The sequence below is a fragment of the Orycteropus afer genome, unplaced genomic scaffold (assembly GCF_000298275.1).
Source record: "Orycteropus afer afer isolate SDZICR_OR568_19922 unplaced genomic scaffold, OryAfe1.0 scaffold00249, whole genome shotgun sequence".
Lineage (NCBI taxonomy): Eukaryota > Metazoa > Chordata > Mammalia > Tubulidentata > Orycteropodidae > Orycteropus > Orycteropus afer.
In genome coordinates this window covers 3,933,678-3,944,883 of record NW_006921836.1, presented here as the reverse complement: position 1 = coordinate 3,944,883, position 11,206 = coordinate 3,933,678, and the positions used below count along the sequence as shown (strand labels likewise).

The window sequence follows — 11,206 nt, the reverse complement described above, 5'->3', positions numbered from 1 at the left end:
TGTGTGTGTGTATATATATATATATATATATACACCATTTATTTGTCTAGAACATAACTCTATATTCATTTTCATTTAGCCATCTTTGAAATGATGGCCTTTTCCAAAGTCTTCTTAAGACCTATTGTACCTGCCTGTAAAGGTCTATAGCTAGGGTGACCATGTAAATTATCACACAAACCAGGACACTTTTGAGAGTGAAAGGGGGTACCATCAATAATAAAGCCAGGACAGCAGACATGAACTACCACTGCCCTGAGGAGACTAGGATGGGTGGTACCCTGTCTATAGTCTATGTGTTTTGTTTGCATTTCCCATTTGACACTTAGCATTTACTACTCTATATGACTATTAATGCTCTAATAATTGTGTCCTGACTCTCGAACAGGTCTATCTCTGAGACAATTACATTATGCCTTATGTTTCCTTACATGTCCAGAATCTAACACTTTGCCCTGTATTTTAGTCAATACTAAATTATTTTTGTTTTAATTACAATGGTAGACATCTTTATTTTGCTTTATATTTTGTCAGATAAGTATAATGTTCAATTTCTCTTCTAATTTAGCTTATTGACATGTGCATGCAGAACTGTGGTCCGAGTTTCCAGTCTCTGATTGTGAAGAAGGAATTTGTGAAAGATAGTCTAGTCAAGCTGCTGAATCCCAGATACACTTTGCCATTAGACATTCAGAATAAAATCTTGAATTTCATTAAGGTAAGTCTGTTATGTACCTTATGGGATGGTAGTAAACATGTAAGATGAGGGACTTAATTACATACTTTCTGATCAGTTCAGTGATCCTTTAGAAACCTAGCATTTAGCCAAAAAGCATTCTTACTCTTTTCTTCTCTGTGTAATAATAATTTCTTGGCATTGGATAGTGCCTTTTTTCCCCAAAGAATTTGGAATCATTTCCCTACTTTTCTCTCATTTTCTATTTTATCCGTGTGAGGTAGAAAAGATAGGTATGTGTATGTTCATTTTACAGTTATGGAAACTGGGTCCTAGAGTAGTTAACTGACTAGGTCAAGGTTACGTGGCAAAAAAGTTTCTGATGCTGTTTTAGAATCTAGTGATTCTGAATCTGGTACAACAAAAACCAATCAATAGTATCTATCCCAGGATTTCATTAAGATAATGAAACATGGGAGCTTGATGTGAAAAAAGATTTTGTAATATTATTTTAGTCTTTGAAAATGTACATTTTGTCAATGGCATTCAAAACCAGTTTTACCTTTTTGAGTAAGATACATAATTCTTAATCTCTTATTTTCTGTCACCTGCTTAAGAATTGTGTTTTGTTTTTGCTGCTGTTTTAACTCTGGAACTTTCCATCTCTTGAGTTTAGACTTGGTCACAGGGTTTCCCAGGAGGTGTGGATGTAAGTGAAGTAAAAGAAGTGTATCTTGACCTGCTTAAGAAAGGCGTACAGTTTCCTCCCTCAGATGCAGAGGCTGAAACAACACGACGAGAGGTAGGTCTTTTCTTGACCCATGTAGGGTAGGAATTGCACAGGGCAAACCTAGTTCCAGCCCCCTTAAGCAAAAGGAGAAAACCATTAGAAGGATATTAAGATATCTTTTATAATAACCAACCCAAGAAAAGGTTGGTATTAGCTGTACCGTTGAAACAAAACAGAGAACTAAGCATTCAGATGCCTTTTATTTGTCTACTTCTCTTTAGCCATTGGCTTCATCTCTGTAATTGCAGATAGGATTTTCCACATAGTGGAAACAGCTCCCACATTTTCATGTTATAGCTTTAGCTTTATCATACTCCAAGTCTAAAAACCTTGGAGAAAAGACACATTGGTCTGGACCAGTTTCCCATTTCTGAACAAATCAACTGATATCATGTAAGAACATAGCAGCTCCCAGGGGAATCATTTGTATGTAATAGCGGAAGGGGCAGTTTTCAAAAGAAAGGGTTGTTGCTGGACAGGCCAAATAACAGGTTCTACCATAAATGCTAGTTTAATACTTTTGTTTATTATTAATAGCTGTGCTACTGGGAGAGTTTCTAGGATTCCACGTGTATCCATTCTCAAGTTTGCAGATAATTTTCAAGGTTTTGAACTTGTAATATTTTGAGGAGCTGATTATAATTCAGGTTGTATCTTTTATGGTTTCCATAATGTGAAATACTAGCTCTTCCCTTCTGCAGATTGGTGAGACCTGTCTTGGTGGAGTAAGCAATTCAGGTTTATACCAGAAATCTACTTTGTGGAAGTTCTGTCTTGAACACTAACTCTTTTACCTGTGCGAGCTGCTCCTGGCTATTAACCCCTGGCCCATCTCTTCTCTCATCTACCTATGAGTCTACTCACCATACCCCTTTTCTTCTTTCTTCTAAGGCAGAATCTGATAGTAGCCTAATACTTTGCTAATTAAGTGTGTTGTTGTTGTTGTTGTTATGTGCCGTCGAGTCGGACCCAAATCATAGCAACCCCTCCTTGGGTTTCTGAGGCAGTATCACTACGGAAGTAGATTGCCCCATCTTCCTTCCGAGGAGTGGGTGGAGTTGAGGTATAATGTGGGAGCTTGTTATAAATGTAGGTATTTTGCCCTCTAGACTACTCAAAATCCTCATTTTTAACAAGATATCCAGGTTTTTTCTGTGCATATTAATGTCAGGATGTATCTGGCCTAGATCCCTGGGCTTCAGGCTCTCCACCATGGTCAGAAATGTGGCATTGGCTCAGGGAGGCAGTTATTGGTGGAGAAGGAGATGACTTGCCAACTGTAGTTTAAAAAAACTTGAATTGATTTAGCCTTTGTTTTTAATAGTCCAAAGAGGGGGCAGCAATAATTTTACATTGCAGTTTATCATGTAGATCTGTGGTAAAAGCCATTTTATGTTACTAAACATTTGATTAAATTGTAATTCAGTTAATAATCATAATAGTCGCCACCTGGTATTCAATATATCTGTTCTATTTTGGGCATGCCATTTGCTTTAGCACTCTTCTCAAAATAATGGGCAGGTTGTATGCTGGATGATTTACTCTTGGCGAATACTCTCTACTCAAGATTTGGGTTGAGAGAAAGTATTTGAGTCACTTGAATAACAAACTGGGCTTAGGGTGGCTTTGTTAATGCAGATAATAATATCTCCCTATTTCATATTGACAGACAGCTCAGATCTCATCTAGCCTACCAACATCTGTTCCTACTGCACCAGCTCTTCCTTCTGTAGTTGCTCCCAAGAGTTCGACCATTACCTTGCTCCCAGAACAGGTAACAACAGCAACAGGATTTATTGATGACTTTTTCTCTAAGTTCTAAGTACTTTATATACAGCTTATTTATTCTTCTTAACCACATTATAAGATGTAGGTACTTTATTATCCTCATTTTACAGAGGAGGAGGCTAAGGCTTAGTGATCCTGTTTGACTTATGGTTCAGTCCTAAGGAGAATTAATCCCATAGATTCTGTCTGAATCTCAAGCCTAAGCTCTTAATAGCAGTGCTTGGCTGCTGGCTTTCATGGCTTTGTGGAGGCTTGGCTGTGGACAGACCTTGTGTCAACCAGCTGATTTCCTTTTCTCCTGGCAGGCCTGTCCATTTACTATTTCAGAGAGTTCAGTAAGTGATAGTGCTAACTGGGCTAACTGAATGACTTTTTACCTCTTTGTCTACAACTGTTTATCAAGGGTCCATATAGCAATATTATATGAAGTTTATTTCTGTCCTGTTGTCAAGGATATAGCTTTGAAGACTTATTCTTCATATTCTTTATGTATGAATTCATGTGATTAATTCCTCTTAGAATTTAATCCAGAGAAAGTGTTTAACTCTTGATTCTCTTTTAATACCACAAAAATTATTTTAAAAAGAAAAAAAAATGTTTGTTTTTCTTTTCCCATTGGTTCCCAAGAAGTCCAGACGTCTTCATTGTCAATATTGGTTCCAATCTGATTTCTTTTTCTTTATTTTTAACTTTCCTATAGCATATTTTTGTGTTTATGACAAGAGATTACAAATCCTTTATGTAGGTAACAGATTATACATTTGTAAAATAATTATGTATGTTGTATTAGGTGCTGCTGAGTCCGTTTTGACTCATAGCAACCATGTATAACTGAACAAAACATATGAACATATGAACAAAACACTGCGTGATCCTGCACCATCCTCATAACTGTTGCTATTTTTGAGGCCATTTTTACAGCTACTGTGTCAGTCCATCTTGTTGAGGGTCTTCCCCTTTTTTTGCAGACCCTCTACCGCTTACACATACGTATAGTTATGTAAGTTTGAACATACTAAATTTTGCTAAGACATTTTCTCTTCCAGCAAATGTCCTCCAGGACCAGGAAACAAGGTAGTCATTCTTCTGTGTCACATATACTGACTTGTGCTTATGTTGCTCTCTGCAGATTGGAAAATTACACAGTGAGCTGGATATGGTGAAAATGAATGTGAGAGTGATGTTCACCATATTAATGGAGAATACCCCTGGGTCTGAAAACCACGAAGATATGGAGCTTCTGCAGGTGTGCTATAGTTTTCAGGGATAATCTATGCAAGTGTCTCTTAAAATTTTTTCTAAACTCAGAGCCTTGGAGGTAGGAAACACCTTGACATTGCTCTATTCTTCTCTCTTTTAACTTCAACTGATTTCTAAACTTAACAGATAATTAAATATAATTTACAGCCTTGGTCATATACAATCTCATATTACTCTTTAATTGTTTTATATGTGTAAAACTAAAAGAACCAAACTCACTGCCATTGAGTCAGATCCAATTCATAGTGACCCCTCCTTGGGTTTCCGAGGCAGTATCTCTACAGAAGTAAATTGCCCAGTCTTCCTTCCGAGGAATGGCTGGTGGGTTTGAATTACCAGCCTTCTGGTCAGCAGTCAGATGCCTTAGGCACTACACCACCAGAGCTCCCCATATGTGTAAAAGTTGCCTCTAAATTCATCCATTTAACAACATATTGAATAACTGTGATATAGTAAAAACTCAAAACAAAACCCATTGCCTTCGAATTGATTCCAGCTCATAGCAAGCAGCCCTATAGGACAGAGTAGTACTGCTGCCCCATAGGATTTCCAAGGCTGTAAACTTTATGGAAGCAGATTGCCACATTTTTCTCCTGTGGAGCATCTGATGGATTCCAGAGGCTGGCCAACCTTTCTGTTGGTTAGCCGCTGAGCATTTTGATGTAGTAAGGTATATGGAAATGAGGACACTGTTCTTTAATCCTTAAGAAATTTGGGTCTACATGTAGAAGGTTGGTAGACAATGTTTCTACAAGTGTATTTGTATGTTCTGTAAGAATTTCCAGGTATGTAGTAGAGCTGACAAGGGACAAAGTTATAGTAACTTCTTGGCCACAGACTATGAGGGAGAAAATAGACTGGCCATTTGGACCAGCATGAGCATGTAGGAGATTAAAAATGAAAATTAATCATTAAATAGAATTCATATGTAGTAATCCTTTTTAAAAGGAGCCCTGGTGGCACAGTAGTTACAGCTCAGCTGCTAACAAAGGTTAGCAGTTTGAACCCACCCACTGCTCCACCTGTCATGCTGCTTCCTTAAAGACTGACAGCCTTGGAAACCCTGTGGGGCAGTTCTACTCTGACCTATAGGATCACTATGAGTTGGAATCAACTCGACAGCAATGGGTTAATACTTTTTAACTCGGGGACTTTTACAGATACCAAATTTCTAGTAACTTGTGATGTTAACAAGTGTGTTAAGTAAAATTTAAAAATTAATAATCAAAGTAAGGGAGTCTGTGGCAGATGGTATTTTTCAGAAGTGGCCACAGCACTGTTTGTAACACCACATGTGCTTCCCGGTTCTTTCAGAGCCCTAAAATGAAAGGATTTATGTCTTTTTTTTCTCCTTTTTTCCATCAATCTGTGCTAGCAATCCTCCAGTTAAAATGCACACTGAAACATTCCATTTAAATATGTGAATCCAGTTTTAGATTTTGTTCCATCTTAGAGTATACTGAAATGCCTTATTTTCTCAGAATCTTTTGATGCCAATATTTAGTTGAATTTTGCAAGAATAATGCTAATATTTTGGCTGCTGTTTTAATGCCAACGCTCCAGGCTGTGTGTTGCTTTGAATAGTAAAGAGACTCAGGTTATAAATCAACATTAGAATAATACTCATGGCCAATTCAAGTTGAATGGGTTCTGGCATCAGATCAGCTTGTTTATAGAGACTATGGAATGTATAATTTATTTCCCTTTCTATGTTTTTGTTTTCATCACATGGGGATCCAGTGTGGGGAGTATCTTCTTTACTTCTTTTGACAAATATTTGTATAGATTGATATTTTTTCATTTAAACACCCCCCCCCACACACACACACACACAGAGTTGATCTAAAATAATGTGATTAAATATCCTAGAGAGAAAAGCAGAACGGATTTAAGGATCTAAAGATGTAGCAGGCAGAGATAGATCATGGAGAAACAATGTAATTCCGTTGTTTTTACTATTTCAAGGAATTTTCTCACACCTGTCTGAACTGTTCAGATCAATAGAGTTGCAACCTGAAATATTCACATCAATAGAGTTAGTAGCCCCAGATAATGCAAGCGCTCTGCCTGGCTGCCCTCAGGAGGCTTTGCCATGAGCCTAGGGGGCATCAGAGGAGGGGCAGCATGTGAAAGGCAGTACACAGGCATAATGTAGAGGGGAGAGTTGAACTGCATAGAAGGGATAAAAGCACCTAAAATCAACTCTGTGAGTTGTGAAAGAGATATTTAATTTTTTTTTTTCTAGAGCCAGAGAATAGTATGTTTTAGCGTGATACCAAAAAAACAAAAACCAAACTCACTGCCAAGTCGGATCTAACTCATAGCCTCCTTCGGTTTCCGAGGCAGTATCACTGCAGAAGTAGATTGCCCAGTCTTCCTTCTGAGGAGTGGCTGGTGGGTTTGAACTGCCAGCCTTCTGGTTAGCAGTTAAATGCTTAGGCACTACATCACCAGAGCTCCTTTTAGTGTGACATAATAATACATTTACCTCCTTTCTCCCTGAAATTCCATTGAGATGTCAAAAGATACATGCAAATAAGAGTAAATGCTAAGGATTACAGGAAGGTCTGGGCAGCTCATCAGCAGACTAGAACACTGAGAACATTCACTGCTTTATAATGCAGATAGAATTAGACCTATTGGGGAACTCACGAAAGAGATCCTTCCAAAGGGACATTTCCCAGGAGAAATCCATAATACTAACCTTAAAATCAGAGTAAGATACGACAGGCCTTGGGCAGTCATGTCAAGATTGAAACAGCTGTATCTGTCCCCTCCTGTCTGAGCAGCTAACTTCAGGAGTAAGAGACTTCCAGGGTGAGTGTTAAGGCCTGAGAAACAGGGCTGTCCTGGAAATAACTGGTGGTTTCTAAGAGGATTTGGGAACCTCTGCAGTCAAAAGAATAATGACTACCACTTTCTGGGGTTCTTAAACTTTGAAGGTGGGGAGCCTCATCCATAGAGAAAATGTTGTAGGATTGGATGTTGTTGTTGTTGTTATGTGTCCTCGAGTCCACCCCGACTCATAGTGACCCCTCTTTGGGTTTCCCAGGCGGTATCACTACAGAGGTAGATTGCCCAGCCTCCCTCTTAGGATTGGATAGGACTCAGGAATTTGCATTTTAAAGATGCACTTCTGGCAATTCTAGTGCACTTTGTCTGGAAACTTGCAGTGTGAGAAACCCACCTTTGAAGGAAAACATGCCCTGAGGCACCTACTCCCTTTATTCCACACCTTCTACCTCTACACACTACATTCTTGCAATAATGATCACTTGATATCAGTTCTGTTGTTATTGTTAGGTGCCTTGAGTTGCCTCCGACTCATAGCGACCCTATGCACAGCAAAACAAAACATTGCCCGCCGGTCCTGTGCCAGCCTCACAACCCTTGGTATACCTGAGCCCGTCATTGTAGCCACTGCATCAGTCCATCTTGTTGAGGGCCTTCCCCTTCTTCACCGACCCTCCACTTTTCCAAACATGATATCCTTCGCCAGGGTATAGTTCCTTCTGACATCATGACCAAAGTAGGTGAGACAAAGTCTGGCCATTCTTGCTTCCAAGGAGCATTCCGGATGCACTTCTTCCAGGACAGATCTGTTAGTCCTTGGTACTCTTAGCAGTCCGTGGTACTCTTAGCATTTTCTCCAGCACCACAGCTCAAAATCATCAACTCTTCTTGGGTCGTCCTTATTCATTGTCCAGCTCTCACATGCATAAGAGGCGACTGAAAATACCATGGCTTGGGTTAAGCGCACCTTAGTCTTCAAGGAGACATCTTTGCTCTTTATCACTTGAAAGAGGTCTTTTGCAGCAGATTTGCCCAGTGCAATACATTGTCTGATGTCTTGACTGCTGCTTTCATTGGTGCTGATTATAGAACCAAGTAATATGAAGTCCTTGACGATTTCAATCTTTTCTCCATTCATCATGAAGCTGTTTATTGGACCAGCTGTGAGGATTTTTGTTTTCTTTATATTGAGGTATAATCCATACTACAGACTGTAGTCTTTAATCTTCATCAGTAAGTGCTTCAAGTCATCCTCACTTTCAGCAAGCAAAATTGTGTTATCTGCATATCTCAGGTTGTTAATGAGTCTTTTTCCAATTCTGATGCCACATTCTTCTTCATGTAATCCAGCTTCTCAGATTGTTTCTCAGCATACAGATTGAATAAGTATGGTGAAAGGATACAACCTTGACTTACTCCTTTCTTGATTTTAAACCATGCAGTATCCCCTTGTTCTGTTTGAACAACAGCCTCCTAATCTATGTACAGGTTCCTCATGAGCACAATCAAGTGTTCTGGAATTCCCATTCTTCTCAATGTTATCCATAATTTGTTATGATCCACACAATTGGATGCTTTAGTATAATCAATAAAACATAAATTAACATCTTTCTGGTATTCTTTGCTTTTAGCTAAGATCCATCTGACATCAGCAATGATATCCCTCGTTCCAGGTGTTGGCGGGTCTAGAATCTTAGAGTCACCTTGGGGAGCTAAAACCACCACCACCAATAGAAACCTTACTTTCTACCCCAGGCTAATTAAACTTTTGGTGGAGCCTCAGGCAGTATATTGTAGTAGTATTTCCCACTCCCAACCCCAGGGTGATTCTGATGCACAGGCAGAATTGAGGATCTCTGATCTAGATCTCAATCTGATCACTAAACATGTAAGGTAAACCAGTAACATTAAGAATGAACTCAAGAAGTGGAAGACGTAACCCTCCATGGAAACTGATAACATCGGACAGTTGATGATAACTTTAAAATGTATATAAGGCCCTCAAAGAGATCTGAAAGACTATCCCTTAAATTAAAATAAATAAGTAGTAGTTAGCCATAAATAAAAGTAGAGTTCTTAGAAATTCAAAGTTTGATTGCTGAAATAACAACACACTTAAGAATAGAGTTGTATGTTAGACTATCTCATATCTTCCATGTTGACTTAAATGCCTCTTTGTTTTACATCTCTGTCTCTGTAATGCAATCGATTAATTTCTTCAGATCCATTATCAAGTTTATTAATTCTCTCTTTAGCAGTCTAATCAGATATTTGACCTATCCATTGTGCTCAATTTTATTCAGTATGTTTTTCATTTCCAGTAGTTCTATTTCATTATTTTTCAGATTGCTATAGTCATTTTTTTTAGTGTCTTGCTTCTTATTCTAATTTTTGAGTCTATATTTTTATTTCTTTATATTAGACACACTTGTGTTTTGTATCTGTTAGGCCTATTATTAGAGGTCTTTGCAGGTCTAATTCTTGTATCTTTTGGTTTCTGCTGACTCTTGCTTACGGTGACTGTGATGGGAAGAATAATTGCCCCTCAAAGATGTCCATGTCCTAACCCCCAAAACTTGTGAATATGTTGCATTAAATGGTAGAAGAAGAGTCTTTACCAATGTGATTAAGTTAAGGAACTTGAGATGGGGAGTCTATCCTGGGGTATCCAGGTGAACCAATGTAATCACAAGAGTCCATGTAAGAGGGAGTAGTAGGCAGATAGTTAGTAGTAGATGTAATGATGGAGGCAAGAAGTTTGAGTTCTGGAAAGAAGGGGCTATGAGTCCAGGAATGCAGGCCATCTCTAGCAGCCAAAAGAGCAGGGAAGCAGATTCTCCCCTAAATCCTCCAGAAGGAACACAGCCTTGGCAACACCTTAGCTTTAGACTTCTTACCTCCAGACAACAACAGTATATGGGTCATTTTAAAACACTTAGTTTGTGATAATTTGTTATAGCAGCAATAGAAAACTAACACAGATTTTGGCACCTGAAAAATGGGATACTGCTATAACCCAACCCAATCCACTGCCGTAGAGTGGATTCCAACTCCTAGTGACCCTATAGGACAGAGTAGAACTGTCTCATAGGGTTTCTGAGGCTATAATCTTTATGGAAGCAGACCACCACATCTTCTTCCTGTGGAGCAACTAAAACCAAAAATCAAACTGCTGTGGAGTCGGACCCAACTCATAGCGACTCCTCCTTGGGTTACTGAGTAGTATCACTATGGAAGTAGATTGCTCAAGCTTCCTTCCAAGAAGTGGTTGGTGGGTTTGAACTGCCAGCCTTCTGATTAGCAGTCAAATGCCTTGGGCACTATGCCACCAGAGGTTGGAACTCCCAGCCTTTTGATTAGCAGCCAAGCACATTAACCACTGTACCACCAGGGCTCCTGCTACTACATCAAATGCCTAAAAAATGTGTACGTGACTTTGGAGCAGTGGACAGAGGCTGGAAGAAATTTGATGGAATTTGATAAAGAAAGCATGATAGAAACGGCCTGTGTTGCCATAAACAGAGTATTGGTAGAAATATGAACTTTAAAGGCACTGTTAGTGAGGGCTCAGAAGTCAAAACAGGTGGCATGTTCAATTTGAGTAATCTGAAGAAGAGTTTAAAGTGCTATTTATTTAGCAAGATGTGGTAGGGTTCATGGAAACCACAAGGCTAATTCACTGCCCTGGGCCTAGTAACTGTGGGCTGATAACATCACTAGCCATCAAAGCCAAGAGGAGGGAGCTTTTTCCAGAACCCAAAGAAAGAATCATGTGACAGCTGCAGTGCCTTTAAAGGATTAGAGGAAATAAATATCCAGAACTCACTCTCCTCTGTTCCTCTAATGTCCTGCCAGTAAGCCCTGCTGGCTGGGCCCAACCAGAAGCAACAGGGTAATCA

General features: G+C 39.1%; 1 protein-coding gene across 1 annotated transcript in view; it reads left to right on the top strand.

Annotated features, from left to right (window-relative positions):
• The window catches only part of TOM1L1 (target of myb1 like 1 membrane trafficking protein), a 46,767-nt gene that overhangs the window by 10,494 nt on the left and 25,067 nt on the right, over positions 1-11,206 (top strand). The window contains exons 4-7 of the mRNA XM_007949653.1: positions 569-718; positions 1,353-1,478; positions 3,145-3,240; positions 4,384-4,500. Of these exons, the coding sequence (XP_007947844.1) occupies positions 569-718; positions 1,353-1,478; positions 3,145-3,240; positions 4,384-4,500 (489 nt within the window). The remainder of the gene's footprint in view (positions 1-568; positions 719-1,352; positions 1,479-3,144; positions 3,241-4,383; positions 4,501-11,206) is intronic.